We start from the raw sequence: 17,717 nt of genomic DNA, 5'->3' as shown, positions 1-17,717 counted from the left end.
GTCCAACAGATCTACCAGTCCTTAAGACCTGCCCCTCATCCCATAAAACTCCAATCACCTTACAGTGGCATCTATGTGTTCAGTTGTGATGTCTCAGTAAGTGCAGAAAGCAGCAGAAAGCATCTTCTTGACTCCCTCTTCTTTACCATCGGTGATTCATTTTGAAACTTAGAGTGAAGTTTGCACATCAACTTCTCTAATACAAATAAGATGCTTTTCTCAGTAAAGAGTTTTGATGACTGCAATAACTATATGTTTGTTGTTGTAACAAAAGCAACGTAAGAAGGGATGTGTTTCTTTTGGTGCACAGTTCCAGAAGATACAGTCTGCCACCCCAGGGGAAGGATGCTGGTGGGACTATGAGGCATGCACTTACATTGAGGCCACTGTTAGGAAGAACAGAGCAATGAATGATGGTGCTCAGATCATTTTTCCTTTGTATTTCTTCCAGAAGCTCAGCCCATGGAGTAGCACTGTCTGTATTTAGCTTGGATCTTATCAACATGACAACGAAAATTAACCATTAAAAATCACCTGACCACACATGTTACAAATAGATGGATATGCATTATTAAATGTGGGTTATTAATTGTAATAATTAAATTATTAGATAAAGGTTATTAGATTATTAGATGTGGGATATTATTAAATAATATATTATCATGTTTTGTAATATTTTAAGAGTGAGATATACATCTATACAAACTAGCATATGGAGATTTGGGGAAATGGTTCAGAAAGTATCTACCAGAAAGGCACCAGGACCTGAGTTTGTATTCCTGACTGGGCATGGTGGAATGCACTGTAATCCCAGTCTGGGAAGGAGAACTCAGAAGGATATCTAAGACTCACTGGCCAACTAATCTTTCCAGACCAGTGAGTTCCAGGTTCAGTGAGAGACCCTGTCTCAAAAAATGGTGAAGAACCACTGAAGGTACCCAGAGTAAACCTCTGGCTTACACACACACACACACACACACACACACACACACACACACACACACCATACACACATACCATGCAAACATACATGCCACAAATACACACACACATTCAGACATGTATGAATACAGACATATGCATACTGCACACACACACACATACATCATACACACATACCATACAAACATACATGCCACAAATACGCACATACATTCAGACATGTATGAATACAGACATATGCATACTGCACAGAGAGAGAGAGAGAGAGAGAGAGAGAGAGAGAGAGAGAGAGAGAGAGAGATAGCATGTTGGTAATCAAGAAGCAATAAGCTAGACATGATGACCCTCACTGGCATGCAGGAGTGGGGGGCAAGACGATTAACATGAATTTGATGTCAACTTCTGCTAAAGTGTCTAAACACAATAAAAAGAGAAGCATTCAAACCTATTAACACTTTGCTCACAGAATATAAACATTTTACATTGTAAACACATCTTTGCTCTTACCTCAGAGTATACTGAATGGTCTGTGCTTTGCAAAAGAACTGGGAACCACTGGCCTAATCTAAAATGTGTATATCTGGGAGACAGAATGAAAAATAGGAACACTACAAAACATACACCAGTCTTATCATCTAACTTTTATTGAGTTTTATTGTTAATAACCTAAACAAGTGAGCTTTTAGAAACTAGGAGAGAATGTTGTTTAACATGTTGTTCAAATCAGCTTTTTTGGTATCCCATTTCTAAAGAATTTCAATGCTGCAGACACCAGACAAGTCCTTTTGCTTTGTGTCTTTTAGCACTAACATTCAATTATGTTAGGCACACTTGCTTCTCCAGAAAAAAAATTAAAAAGGGAGCATCAGGGTGTCCTCAGGATAGCTGGAAGGGGGCTGAACAGGGAGAAGCTGGTGTGATTCTGTCCTTGAGGCAAACAGAATGCACACCACAGTTCACCAAGGCCACCGTGGGGGAGGGTGGCCATCCCAGCTCAGCAGAAAGAATGAGGTACATGATTTTGCTACAATTGCTGTAACCTTAGCAAGAAAAGATATAAATAATGAAATAGTGCGTTAATAAAACTATTTCTTATTTCTCATCAATCCCCCGAGAGTTACTGTGGGGTTAATAGAGTGCAAATGTGTTAACTCGTCACAGAAATGTCATGTTCTCAGATGGTATGGGGCTGTCTCATTAATTTGTTAAATTAGACTGTATAATTTTGGTAAGTCTTGAGCCTTTGGCTATAAAATATATATCAACTTTCCATGAGTGAAAGTAATCATTTCCTCTCTGTTCATCACCAGGAAGCAGGAATTGACATGGAATGTAAAGACACTCATCATCATATGGACTGTAGATCACACACACACACACACACACACACACACACACACACACACAGCCTGTTACGCAATTTATTTACATGATCCCATCAATAAGTCCATCAAATTTTCCTTCCCTTTTCAAAATATCAAAATTACCAAGCAACCACTCAGCCACTTACTCATAATTTTCTTTTTAAAGCCCTAGTGCAATGCTGCATTTGTTTGTTTTCGTGTACAGAAAGGGGCAGCTTGTGCCTATTCATAGGTACTAGCTCCAGCCACAGTCCAGGCAGAACTGTGTGACCACAGGTCAGCTGTGTTTATGACTATGTATACATCAGTGTAGGTCACACAAAACACGTAAGTTCCTGCTCGATGAGACCTACAGATGCCAGGTGCTCATTCGGGCAGTTTTACCTTCCTGATAATAATAGTAATTTGCAATAAATGTAATCTTTTCAGTCCTGGGAAGTGTAGTCCACTTAGATACACTCTAATCTGCTTATGGGCCTGGGTTTGAGCCCCTGCACCAAGGGAGATGAATATGAGTGAGGCCACATTATCATATTGACCAGTGTCCTTTTTGCCATGATTAATTTACAGAAACTAACACTTCCTGAGAGCTAGCAGGCTGAGAAAACAACTTACATCATTTCTGCTATCATGATAAAAAAATAACCCTTATCAATCCTTCTCAGTTACCTTATGAAGGGATACTAGAGCAGCTGGTCCGCACACATGACTTATTTGCCACAGCACTCTAGGGTGGATACAAATATTCCACAGTAAATCTCCCACATTATTACACCAGGAACCAGCTAAGATGTGGCCATCACCCCGATAATTCCAATTCCTGGGTCAGAGCTTTTCTCCTGAAACAAGCTGACAGAGTATTTAATGGTGCCCAGGCATGGTGGCTCACCTACATAATCTCAGCACTTGGGAACTTGAGACAGGAGGATTCCTATGAGTTCAAAACCAGTCTTGGCTACATACTGAGTGGCAGGCCCTCTTGAACTGAAACCCTATCTTTGAGGAGGTTGGAGTCAGCAACTGTGGACAGTGATCACGGAACGCTTGTCACTCTGGTCAAGCCGGCGTGGACTCTGGAGAGTCATAAGGACACAGCTTTGACTGTGTTTCTCCATAATTTTCTAAGAACCCATCGATTAAGACACCACTGGCTGGGCCTAGGAATGCCTCACTATCCCTCATTGTTTACGTTTGTACCATCAAAATCAAGGGATGGAAAAGCCAAAGCTACCAGCAGCAGCAAACCACACGGTTGTGGATTTCTCCTATCACATGTGCTTCATACTCATCTGTCCCCCTCTGCCTCTCCCCTTCTCCTCTCTCCCCCTCTGTACCCACCCCCTGCGCTCCCTCCCCCTCTCTGTCTGCGCCCCACAATATCAACCCTACTGACCAGACTGAGCCCTTCAATTCATCTCTCACCCTTCCATTCTCAACAACCAGCTTTAGCCCTTACTCCCAGCCTTGGTAATTAATGGTGCTATTATTGCGAATTAATTGTATGAGCCAGTCAGTATTTAGCCTAATTAAGAATGGAGCCAACAGATTATTTAAAGCACCACTCCAGCAGAATTTGCAGTCAGCCATGCATCAGCTGCCCAGTGAGGCTTCCCAGGCAGGCTCAGCCTCCACCTCTACTTATCCTAAACACAGTGCTCTGTTAAGTACTTTGGGAAATGGTCAGGGCTTTTTCCTTAATTTGTCACAACTCAATTGTTTCATGCTTAAGTCTATCACTACTAATCATACAAAAAGCTAAATGTTCATAAATGTCATTTAATTTTTCCTTACCATTTTCCAAAATGGAATTAGCACTATTAAAGACAAACAAACATATTTCTTCCTCAGAAGGAAGCTTCCAGTATATGCTGGTAGCTGGCCAACCAATTTTCCACTCAAGAGCAACAAATAAAAATCACTGTGCTTGAAAGTGAAAATGTACACCTGGCTCCTGGCCTACTTCTAGATTAGTGGTGACCGGATGTATCGGATATCACTCTGTACGCCATAAACTTACAGGATGATTATCTGTTGCTTAAAATTATTTTTTTAAAAAACAGCAAAGAGGAGGCTGAGTGGATGGTTCCATCAGTAAAGTGCTTAACGCACAAGTCTGAGAACCCAAGTTCAGATTCCCAGCACTTCTCACAAAAAGCTGTGGCACAACGGCACATACCTGCAACCCCAGAACCCAGGAGATGGAGAGAGGCTTGCCTTCCAGCCAGCCTAGAGGAATTGGTAATTTTAGGGCTCAGTGAGAAACCTTGTCCGAAAAAATAAAGTGGAGAATGAACGAGGAAGACAGCCAGCATTGACTTCCAGCCTCCACACATATGTGTGCACATGTGGGCCTGCACACATGCTCATACAGAATTATGTACACAGACATATATACACAAAAATAATAAATAGAAGAAAAAGAGAAAATAATTCAAAAGTAAGGAATTTTAAAATACTTTTGAGATTTCCAGGTGTATTTAGTGTGTGTGTGTGTGTGTGTGTGTGTGTGTGTGTGTGCGCGCGCGCGCGCACATGCCTGCATGTATGTATGTGCACCACATGTGTGCCTGGTGCCCACAGAGGCCATAAAAGGGAATTGCATCCCCTGGAACTTGAGTTACAGATGGCTAAGTCAACATGGAGATGCTGGGACTCACACCCAGGTCCTCAGCAAGAGAAACAATTGTGTCTAACAACCGAGCCACCACACACATCCCCTTTTGAGATTTTCTAAGGAATAAACTAGAAAAGCAAGCTCTGCCTAAAGTAGATGTTCTCCCTGAAATTTTTCCCATTGAAGGGTGACTCGGCCTTAGGGAAAGCAATGGCTGACACCTCCACCTCTGCAGGGAGAAGCTGAAGCCGTGGATCAGTCTTTCCTGGTGCGATGTGTGACGTGCTCATGGACAGAGCACCAGTCATTCTCCGAAAATAAAGAGACAGGAGAGTCTCGGGGCCGACGTGGGTCAAGTGCGCTTGGGACCTAAGAAGCATGAGACCTTGGGCCGTCTCACCTGGCATCCAGGCCACTGTTCCTCTCACTTAGTCACCTTGTGTGTTTGGACTGCCTCTCTCCACATCGCAACATGAGGCTGAGGCCTCAGAGGTGCCTCTTCAAATGCTTCCTTTTCCCACCCACCTTAGTCCAGCTGCTCTGGTCATATCTCACTTCCTCAGGTCTTCACCACCCTCAGACTAGGTCTCCACATAGTTCCTAACGACAGTGTCTCAGGAAGGCGGCAAGGGAGGAGTGAGGAATATCCCACTTCCATGACGCCCACCTCTTGCTTCCTTTTGCTAGACCTCACATGCGAATACTTTCAAAACTGCCTGCATCACAATCTTTTTGCCCTTCAGCTCTTCTCTATGCTATATTTAATCCCTAATATACATATTAAACTACCTGGAAAAGCAAAAAAAAAAAAAAAATCCAAAAATTTTCTTTGTGATCAATTCTAAAAACATCAACTTTGTAGCCTTCACTAAACAGTACACTGTTCAGAAAAGCATTCCCATTCAGAGCGGGTATTTTATGATCGTGAATGCCTAATTTTCTTTACTGGTGAGCACAGTATTTGCCTTTTAATGCTGGGATAGGTCTATAAACATATGAACATGTTTGTTTGCATGTATGTGTTTATAGACACTGTCATCTGAGCCTGTACTGGGTCGCAATGAGGCCAAGCACATCACACAAAGTACTTGCTATAGAGTTCACTATTTAAATTTCATCAAAAAGTTCCCTAGGGGGCTGGGCAGATGGCTCAGGGAAGGCCCCACAAGGGTACCCGAGTTCAGCTTCTGACACTCATAGTCAGGCAGTATCAGTGTGACTCCAGCTCCAGGGAGCTAACACCCCGGCCTCTTTGAGTACCTGTAGTGTACTCACCTACAGACATGTACACAAACATAATTTAAAATACAGTGTTTTGGATGAAGGGTATAAAGATTGTAAAACCAGACCAGGAAATCTGCTGTGAGACTGTCACTTCTAGAAATGACAGAGAAGCTGCACCCGTCTGTTGTAGAATATTATTTGAAGGTGTGTTACTTTTATGTTGCATTTGTTTAACTCTGTGAAGCTGTTACTGTGTCTGTCTGAAACACTTGCAACACTCAGCACTGAAAACATGTCTTTTGCTGCCCTCCAGTGGCTGTATTTGGTATAAAATCCTGCTACTAAAATAGTCTTCAGAAAGATACTTTTAAAAGATGCTTGAAGTAGCCAAACACTAAGCATGCTTCCAGCCTTTTGTTACATACTTAGTTTTCTAATCTGTAAGATGTCAGCCTGGACTTCGGAGCACAGCTCTCTTCATTCCTCCCAAATAAAAGAGGAGCTCTAACCTGAACCCTAAACAGATGGGTTTTAAGACCCTCTAGGAGAACGCAGCCACAATTGGAGGGTTCAGTTAGAATTATTTTTGACGAAGTCAGTCCCAGCACTGTGGAAGAAAATGGCTTCCAGTTCTTGTCCTAGGTTTTTCTTTCTGGGGGGTTTGGTCCTATGTATAAACAATGCATTATTCTTCAGCTGTGATGCTCTGGCTACAAACTCTCAACTGTGGCTACCACACTCTTTCTGGTGCAAATGAGTGCTTGGCTCCTTTTTCATTGGCTGTTCAGGTAAGTTGACAGAAGTTGAGGCAGGAGGAAATTAAACTGCTTTACACATAAACTGGGAGCTACACAAGTTCCCGGGGGGGGGGGGGGGGGGACTCCAGGGAAGGAAGAGTCTGAAATTGGTCGAAGAAAATATCCAGGGTTGTGACATGGGCTCAGACTCCTCAAGAAGCTGCATTCAAACCCCGGGACTGCATCGGTGCCCGAGTTCTCTGGGAGAACTTTGTCCCACAAAGCACATTTGGGTTGGACGTACTTCACAGCTGCCTGGCTGTGCCCGCCCTCATACATTCTTTCTCTGTCGCACCCGGCAGAATCTTCTACCTAGAGGACTTCTGATTTCTCATTTCCAGCTGGCCTCAGTTCAGGTTTCTACCGCTGTGGTGAAACATCAGGATGAAAAGCAGCTTGAGACAGGGTTTGTTTCCTTACTCTTCCACATCACAGTTCATTATTAACGCTAGTCAAGGCAGGAACTCCAGCAGGACAGCAACCTGGAGGCAGGAACTGATGCAGAGGCCATGGAGGGCTGCTGCTTACTGGCTTCCTCCCCATAGCTTGCTCAGCCTGCTTCCTTGTAGAACCCAGGACCACCAGCCCAGGGATGGCACCACCCATCAATCGCTAATTAAGAAAACTCCCCACAGGCTTGCCTACAGCCCTATCTTATGGAAGCACTTTCTCAACTGAGGCGCCTATGAAAGCCAAGTTACATTTTAAGTTTAATTACTATGCCTAAATGATCCATAAAACAAAGATATCTCTGACCTACAAGCCTCTTGCTCAAGGACAGATAGTTGCCACAATTCTGGAGGCTATTGTTTATGTAAGATAGCAAGCCACATGTTTTCACTTCCATAAACAAGTTTGTTTGACCCATCTGTACTGGATGTGCTTGTTCACAAGTGGGTGGGAGGATACCAGGCAGGAAATGCATCAGGATGTACACTTGTCCTTGATTGGCTATAGCCTGGAGATACATCAGGATGTACATTTACCCCTGACTGGATATAGCCTGGAGGTACATCAGGATGTACATTTGCTCCTGATTGGATAGAGGCTGGAGGTACATCAGGATGTACATTTGCTCCTGATTGGATACAGGCTGGAGGTACATCAGGATGTATGCTTGCCCCAATTGGACTTAATGGAAGATGCAATGAATTATGGGTTTTCCTTCTTAAGCTGCGACAAACCGTGACTCAGGCCCATTTACCGGGACCCTGGGTATGGACCTGGCCAGAGCCCATCTACCTGACCAGTATTTAATTAAAACTTGCTTCACATTTGGCTTTGAACCGTGGTAGTGGTCTGACTCTTGATCAGTGGCATTAACACTCCCTCCTCTCTGATGCCTCTAGCACGTGTCAAGTTGACATAAAACCAGTCAGCACAAAGCCCAAATCCTCAATTCTGGTCTCTGCCCAAGGCTGAAACCCCAAGTCCCTAAGTCGCTGCCTGGTATTCAGGTCCTTCTGCATTTCCTCTCCAGCTTTGTCCTATTTCAGAATAAGTTTAGCAATGCATCTTAACAATCCATCCAGCCGCGTTACATCTCCAACAGTCCTATGATTTGTACAGCAGGAGAGGTTACTGGGTCCATCCCCAGTGTGGAGAAAGAAACTGCTTATAAGATGCTTAAGGCAAAATGCTGCCTAGGAATGTTAACTACAACCGCCAGCATGCTCATAAAGGGGACTCAGATTGTCTTTAACTCATCTGGGTACAAATAAATTAAATAAATAAATAGATAAATAGATAAATAAGTGACTTGAAGGGCAGGAGAAGCCACGAGAGGCAGGATTTGGGCACGGTGGGGTGTGGAGGTGTCTCCCCACTATGCTAGGAAATGTGGTAGTGGAAATGTCTGCTCTTTTGGTCCATGAAGTTCCTTTGCCTTTTATCTTTCTCACTACACCTCAGTTCACTCCCCAAAGATGCCCAAACCTTAGGAATCGATGTCTGCTTCAGGGATTCAACTGGGAGAAAACAGGAACTGGGCAATTCACCTCTGATCCAGCAAGTTCTGGCCAGAGCTTGTTCTCTGCACTCTGGGTTCATGGGCCTCAGCTTATACTCAATTTATACTCAGTTCTAAATTGGGGATTTTTAAAAGCAGACCAAGCTAGACATGCCCCCTCCTTTTTTTTTTTTTTTAATCTCTGAAACCCTACCGATGCTCAACACATATTCTAGTCTCGAAACATTCATTCTAGAAAGTCCCAAAACATATGAACACAGGTCTAGTAGCCACACTAGGTTTCCGGGGTTCAGGAAACATTCTGGGAATGGGTCTAGGCCAACATTACTAGAAGCATCCCTAAGCCAGGGCAGACTGGAACCATCCATGCACACCAGATTCAGTGTGAAGAAGCCCGAGTTCTCTACTACCAGCAATCCTCCGGCATAAGCCAGTCTCCTGTGACGTCCACACGCCCCCAGACCTTTCCCTGCTCGACACAGGATGAATCAATACCTCCCATACCCATGCCTCCCGGAGAACCCCAGAAGTGCGCAAAGCCCTTTTCTCTAGGAACTGATTTGCCCACCCAATTTACAAACAGGCTTTGAAGCACTCTCTCAGCCACACAGCACACTCAATAAACGTGGACAGTGCATCCTTCAGAAATGGCCATTTGATGATTTAAGCAATTTGTCTCTCGCTGGGTATTTTTTTCAAGGGCCATTTTCAGGAGAAGGTTCTTTCCTAGCAAATGCAAGACAGATCACTGGAGAGTTCAATAATTACACTAGAGTTCAAATATTCCATAATCTCTAATAATGTGTTCAATTGGAGAATAAAAGGGAACCACAAGTTTAGGTAAGATACTACATATAAACTGTAAACCATTCACTTAGCGACTACACATACCTCCTATTTCTTTGGGTTATCAAAGTCAGCTTGAAAGACTAAAGTATGGAGGAGATTAATAGGGATGTAGTGAACTCAGCCCCTGGGTCAGTCTTAAGGGACTTCTGTGCTAGCCTTTCAGGCAATGGGCCCTTAGAAGTCACTACTTAATAGGCCAACCCCTCTATTATTATTTTGAATGGGGAGTTAACTAAAATGCAACTTTGGTAATCCTCAGTTTTTTTGTTTTTGTTTTGTTTTTGGTTTTTCAAGACAGAGTTTCTCTGTATAGCTTTGTGCCTTTCCTGGATCTCCCTCTGTAGACCAGGCTGGCCTCGAACTCACAGAGATCTGCCTGCCTCTGCCTCCTGAGTGCTGGGATTAAAGGCGTGCGCCACCACCGCCCGGCAATCCTCAGTTTCTTGATCCATAAAATGGAGACAATTTTGAGAGCCAAAGTTACATTTAAGGTTTAATTACTATGCCTAAGAGATCCACGAAACAAAAAAAATGTCTCTGATCTGCCAACATCTTGCTCAAAAAGAGAGTTTCTAAAATGTTGGAGGCTATTGTTTGTGGAGACAACAAGCCACATGTTTTCACTCCCCTGGACAAGTTTGTTTGACCTATGTGCATCGGATGTGCTTGATTACATGTGGGCAGGAGGTTTCCAGGCAGGAAATACGTCAGGATGTATGTTTACCCTATTGGATGTAGGCTGGAGGTATGTCAGGATGTATGCAGGCCTCTGATTGGACCTGATGGGAAATACTTAAGTGGCTGATTCAGGGCTGTCTTCTGGAAACCTAGAAATGGACCTGGACAGAGCCCACCCACCTGGCCAGTATTTAATTAGAGCTTGCTTCAGACTTGGCTTTGGACTGTAGTAGAGGTCTTATTCTTGATAGGTGGGATTAATAACAAAGGAAGTCCATGTTACACAGGGGCAGTGTGAGGTTTAGAACTGAGAGACCTCACGCCCGACCCTAAGTTCTCAGCAGCTGTGCGCCCTCTCTAGGATTATTTTGATTTAGCTGCTGAGTGTTTTACCCTGTGCGAGGGATTACTTGTTACTGCATTCAATTTACTATTTTTAAATCTCTCTATCTTCACTTAAATCCTTAACACAGGCCTTATCAGCTCCATATAAAAATATAAACAGTCCTCCTGCCTCAGACTCCCAGATGCTTGGAATTATAGGCCTGTGTTATCATATCAGGCTCCATCCAGTGCTTTGAAAGTGCAGAGTCTTATGGGAAGCCCTCTGGTGCCTTACATAATTCCAGGCTGTCACTATGCACTGTTACCCCAGGATCAGAGCCAAGGAGTATTCTGAGGAAACCAAGTGGGAACCTGTAACCCCATCACCAAAAATAAACCCACTGTCAGTGTCATTATTTGGGTACAAAAATAATCCTGACAACACATTTAATAGTGTTCTAAGGCCTAAACATTCGATCTAAAACCATTTAGGGATTTTGCTCCCAGAAAGTATAATCCTTGTGGAACATCTGCTTTTCCGTCACTAGTCAGCCCTCCACAGTGAGAAACAGTAAGATGTTAAATGGGCTTCACTCTCAGCCCTCAACAGTGGTGGCCAAAGTCTATATATAGCACCCAAACCACCTCACCCAACAGAGATGGGTGGAGGTCTTAGCTAGCCTGTACCCTAGAGGGAGAGGCCCTAGTCTAGTGAGGAGGACAGACACCTTCCCTAGCACTTATCTCAGTGCCCAATACATAAATGGCTTGTTGTTGGTACTCAGCTAGTTCTTAAGACTGTACGATAAAGCAGTCTCCAATGTTCTGCCTTTAAAACTCAACTGGAAGCAAGGCTAGAGGACACTGTGTTGAAAGACTGGCCTCTGGGCTTTGCTCTGCAACCAAAGAGCCGAAGGAAGTTGGAAGAAACTCTACAATGAGGTTGTCAGCACATCTGCCTGCTGCTATGATCCGCTAAGGGCGGTGCTCCATCTGCATCTGATCCAGGGAGTCCAAACAGGACCCAGTTTCTCTCTGTCAAAACTGTCAGAAAGAGGTATTATTTGTTTGTTTGTTTATATGCTATCACACCAGACATGGATCGTGACTTTAAAACCAGCCTGGACTACACATCTAGACCATGTCAAAAAAAAAAAAAAAAGTTACCTGCAAACCTGAAGCCCATCACAGCCCTGGCACAACCAATACATTTCCTGACTTTCATGTTCTCTCCCACTATAATAAAATTGGTATCTACCTTAAAACCATACCACAAAAAAAGTTTTAATAATAAGGAATAAGCCTCAGGGTCGTAAAATGCCTCATCTTCTGAAAAAGAAGAAAGGTTGTAAATGTCCTCAGTAAGACAAACACAGATTATCTCTATTTAGGGCACAGTGTCTGCAAAGTGACATGTTTAAACACCTCAAAGCGCTGGGTGAGTTCTGAGAATTTCACGTCCACCCCAGAGCACAGCACAAGGGGAGCAGGCAATGACTCACCCCATGTTCCCATCCATCAGCAGAACCGTGTTGTATATGTGAGAGAAGAGGAAAAGAAACAGGATGGTGCTGAAGAACATCGTCATCCACGATCCATGGTCTTCACGAAACATTTTTAACCGGAGCAACTGGCCTGAAATATAAACATTATGAGTCAGTGTACACTGGCAATTGAAACTCGTGTGTCTTTGCTTCATTTTCACCGTGAGAATGCCTTTGGGATAACCCATTATCGAATGCCTTTTTGTTTTTATATGAGGAAAGGATAATGACTAAAATCCAAGACAACTAGTATCGCTCTAGGAAGTGGTCTAATGTGAGAACTGCTACCCAGGGGTTATCCATTACACTGGCATGGGGTAAATTAGAACACTACCCTTGCTGTATTTTTTTTCATAAATGTGGTTTTGGTTCACACTGAAACTATTTAAGGCAGATGGCAAAAGGACAAAAAGTTCCACATGGTTTCCTTTTGCTTCTAGATGCTCGTTCTTCATATCATGGCCAGCTCCACTTGGAAGAAGGCTTGGTTTCTTAAGAGACCAGACAAGGAAAACAAAGATCCTGTCATCAGACACAGAGGGCTTAGCACCACTCCTCTCTTAAAAGTTTGTACAGCCACATGTGTGAGAGGGGGTCACATGTGTGTGTCACAGACAGCAGTGTGTCTTGTGGGAAAATGTAATTTCCATTCTGATCCACAGAATCCAATTCACAAAGACATGATAAAAAAAAAGAGAGAGAGATACAAGATTAAAGTGGTAAAATTTTAGGGAAAGAAATATATATTGGGATAAACACTGAAAATTATTAATATCAGAAGTGTCCCACAAAATGGCTAAATTTATGGATACAAATATTCTGAGAGATGAGTATGCTTTTTTTTCTATAAATAAAACCCAAGAGAAGGAAAATGGTGAGGGTAAGCCTCTCTAAAAATAAACTGTGCCTGGCATCATGGTTTTTCCATTCTTCAGAAAGCTTATCTATTCAATGAGATGGCATCGACAGAAGAACCACACAATGGGGCAGAGGGGCTAGAGGTGGCTCACAGTTAGCATCAGGTACCGATCTTACAGAAGACCCTAGCTCAGTCCCAGTACTCATGGCAGGGTCCTCACAACCACCTGTGACTCCAGCTCCAGCGGGCCTCTGTGGTCCTCTATGCTCATAAGCACACACGCGCACACACACACACACACACACACACACACACACACACACACACACACGCATGCATGCACAAAGCTGGTATGGTGGTTCATGCTGGTGAAATGGAGATAGGCATAGCCCTGTGGCTCAGTGGCCAGCCAGGCTAGGCTAATCACCAAGGTCTGGGTCCCAGCAAGAGACCTGACTCAAATAAACAAGAAACAACATTTGATGTCACCAGATGAGGCCCATAGGCTATGTACCTCCAAGAGGTTGATTCTGACCTCCACATGCACAGGTGAATACACACACACACACACACACACACACACACACACACACACACCACAAGATTTCAAGAGGAGAATGTAACTGTATAGCTAATAAAGTAATGCACAAAGCTCTACCAAAACAGATGATACTAGCACCACCACTGACAAGATTTTAGAACTTAAGGATTAACTAAGCAATTATGGAAAGCCAGGCATGTTGAAGCCTCTCTGAGACAATGACAGGACTATCACAGTAAAAAGACATTAGGCAGAAGGTGTCTGGGGCTAAAAATAGGGACATAGCCAGGCGGTGGTGGTGCACACCTTTAATCCAGAACTTGGGAGTCAGAGACAGATGGATCCCTGTGAGTTCAAGACCAGTCTGGTCTACAGAATGAGTTCCAGGACATCCAGGCAGTTATACAAAGTAACCCTATCTCAAAAAACAAAAGAACAAAAATGACATGAACATCTGAAAGCAAATGGTAAGAATATTTGTTCATTTGTTAAAGAAATGTATCTAATACATTCCTCTTATATGCCAGACAAGGTCCTGGTTGTCAGAGACGCAGCTGTGAGCAAGCAAGAGAATGCTGAGAGTCAAGCAGCAGTTGGCAGTGAGTGGAGACATGGCCATAACAGTGTTCACAGACTGTCTTGGAGGGTTCTCTGTGCCTCCTGTCTTTTCAGCTGCAAAGACCTGTGCATTTAATGCAGTAGTCAGTAAGGAACCATGAGGACTTGCAATCAGAATTCCGTTAAGACTCCAAATGTGAATTTCATTTTCAATGTCTATTTATGTCAAAAATTCACTAACAGGCTGATTTTATACCAGTGATTTAGGACTGCTCTGCAAATGATATGCTGTGAATTAACCATGTGCTGCCTGAAATAATACAAAGTTAGTAAAAGTAGAAACGTGATGGACCCATCATGTGGTCATCACCAAGCTCACTGGCAGTAATTCCAGGCATTAGATGCATCACTGTAAAATGGCAGGTTAGCAGGGTTAGAACTCACTGGAGGAGCACAGCACATGATCAGCCTTGGTGTGATACAATGGTGGAGTCAAATCACATCAAACCTTCCCTGAAGCAACTTCAAGATTAACTCGATAAATAACTACCAAATGCCAGAAACAGGTATCCATGGATGCCATCAACTGAATGGCTCCACAAATGACTTTCCCATACAATCTAATCAAACCTAGAATCTCGAAAGTACATGAGAATGTCTGATAAATACACACAGTCTCTGCACGGCAAGGTGGCCATGCACATTGTTTACCTGGAACAGCAGTGACATGATTACTCTCCTGGCATATAGATTAATGGTGGTCCCTTTATTTCTTCCTAGTGGTGTTGGTTTGGGCAATAAATTCCAGTCAACTACTATCCACAATGGATTGGATCTAGAACCTTCCATGAGTACCAAAATCCATGCATGCTCATGTTTATTACATAAAATAGCATGGCATTGGCATGTACCCCACATAGATCCTCTCATGTACTTTTAATCTTCTCTAGATTTCTTATAATCCCTTAACTGTGAGAACAGTTGCTGTATTGCTTGGGGGGAAATGACCAGGGTAAAAAATCCTGTACATGTTCAGTACAAGGTGCAATGTTTTTCACATAGTTTATATTCATTGTTGGCTGAATCTGCAAATGTGGAATCCACAGACACACAGAGCTAGTGTATACCACTCCTGCTACAGACCACGGAATCCACAACCTTCTAATGCTTTCTACTAGGAGAATCTCAGGTGATAAGAGACTTCGTGGAACAATAGAGGAAAATACATCAGTAAGAGATGTAGTCAAAATTATCTTCAGTTTGATCCTATGTATCTTTATAAATCTAAATGCACCCTTATTTTTATAATAAAATAATCTTGTTCTATATGGACTATCATTATGACAAAGCGATTGAAAAATACAGCTTACTTATTCAAGTGGCATCCAAACCATTGTGTGTTGAGGTGAGGGTGGAAGGGCATAGGTATTGAAGGCCTGCAAAAGTTAGACAAAGCCAAATGGAATTATCTATCAGGCGTGCCTAATCTGCAACCCACAGGCCACATGCAGCCAAGAGTAGCTCTCAGTGGGGCCCAGTACAAAGTCATCAGTGTCCTTAAAATAGTATGGAATGTTCTGTAATTGTTTTCAGAACTTGCACGGTTCTCAAGCCCAGATTTTTTTAGATGACAAGGTAGTGTTACAACGTCAAAAGGGTTAGACACACTGGTGAGAATACAAAAACTTGTCCTAAAAAGATAATAGGTGTAGAACCTCTAAATTGACATACAGTCCCGACAAGACTATTCATCTCACCGCAGGTAAAACGAGCCCTCAAATACTGTAGAAGATCCAGGTAGGCAAGTGCAAGAGAGAATTCAGAGGAACTACTCGGCTTCTTGGCTTTGCGGCTGATGTGTTTGCATCACTGGAAGAGAAATGAGTACATCCTGTCTACTCACTACTTGCTGTGGTTTGAATACGAACTGTCCAACACACACCCATGTGATGGGTCACTGTTTTTGGAGCTGGTACCAACATTGGGAGGAGGGGTCTGGTTGAAAGCAGTGGGTGATACAAGGGGTATGACCTTGAAGTGTGCACCTGGTCTTAAGTCCCTCCCTTACTCTTGCTTCTTGTTGTGGGCTGCCCTGCTCTCCTCTCTTCCTCCTCTCCATGATGCTCAGACTCACCACAGCCCCACTGCCCTGGATTTAGCCAGCTGTGGACCAAACCTCTGAAACCCTGAACAATAAGCCCCTTCCTGCTTTTAAACTGTTTCTCCCAGGTATTGTCACTGAATGAAATACGAACACTCTGCTAGACTTTAAAAAAAAATCATGACTCTGGGTCCATTTCCTTCCAAAGTATTTCTCCCACAAGGCATGTGTGATGAAAGGCCCTCAGAGGAGATGGAATGGGAGTGTTTGTGTTTCCAGATAAGACAGTGGTAGGCCCACTAAATCGAGGCTGTTAGCACAGGAGATAGGATGGATTCAAGGAGGCTTCTAGGTCCGTAGGAGATACAAAGGCTGAGGTCTCCTGGGGTGAGATTCATTGGGGATGATAAAGAAATGCAGGAAAGGTCAAGGGTTCAAAGAGTCACAGCTTGGGAAATCCAGAGTGTCGGACTGAGCAAGTCTCCAGGGAAGGGGACCACAAACCTTCAGTAAAAGTGCAATGATAGCCGGGTGGCGGTGGTGGCGCATGCCTTTAATCCCAGCACTGGGGAGGCAGAGCCAGGCAGATCTCTGTGAGTTCGAGGCCAGCCTGGTCTACCAAGTGAGTTTCAGGAAAAGGTGCAAAGATACACAGAGAAACCCTGCCTCGAAAAACAAGCAAATAAAATAAACAAACAAAAAAGAGTGCAATGAACAGGCTGACCCACAGCATCACCTTGAGCAGGGTGACAGTGCCAAGGAGGTATCGGGGACATCACCGCCCGCAGAAGAATGGCAGGAGCGGGAGAATGGTAAACGCAAATGGAAGGGTTCGTCTCAGGACGTTATGCACCCGAGATGTCTAAAAAGCTTTTCAGCAACAGAAAAGCAATCTGAAAATTACCACGATTGTGTCAATATTTCCCTAAGTTCTTGAGTTGCTGCTTCGAACAGAAGTCCTTGCCCTGTTCAGGGCTTTAAGTAAGTGAGAAATCAACTTCTCTGCAGTCATTGCCTATTTCTGAAGCTGTTTTTAACATGTTAGTGTCATCTGACCGGATAGAAGGCAGCTGAGAAGTCGGACCAGAAGGAAGTTTAAATGGCCCAAATGAAAACTTTATTCTCTCCACCTTTCTCTGTACTCGTGGCTGAAGGAATACACAGTAAAATATTTCTACTGAACGGAAGACTGATGGGCAATCACAGCCTACATTGTTCTCCTTGGGACTACACACCTATAGAAGACCAAAGACCCAAACTTTACACAGCCATTGCCTGACCTGTATATACGATACCATCCATGCACCGCAGTGAAGTGGGGATCAGGTTTCTCTTTTCTGCCTGTTTCTGTGC

General features: G+C 43.5%; 1 protein-coding gene across 1 annotated transcript in view; it reads right to left on the bottom strand.

Annotated features, from left to right (window-relative positions):
- The window catches only part of Tmem117 (transmembrane protein 117), a 444,694-nt gene that overhangs the window by 354,247 nt on the left and 72,730 nt on the right, over nucleotides 1-17,717 (bottom strand). The window contains exon 3 of the mRNA XM_036208156.1: nucleotides 12,264-12,396. Within this exon, the coding sequence (XP_036064049.1) occupies nucleotides 12,264-12,396 (133 nt within the window). The remainder of the gene's footprint in view (nucleotides 1-12,263; nucleotides 12,397-17,717) is intronic.

Source organism: Onychomys torridus, chromosome 16, assembly GCF_903995425.1.
Source record: "Onychomys torridus chromosome 16, mOncTor1.1, whole genome shotgun sequence".
Taxonomy (NCBI): Eukaryota; Metazoa; Chordata; class Mammalia; order Rodentia; family Cricetidae; genus Onychomys; species Onychomys torridus.
This window is presented reverse-complemented; position numbering and strand designations above follow the sequence as displayed.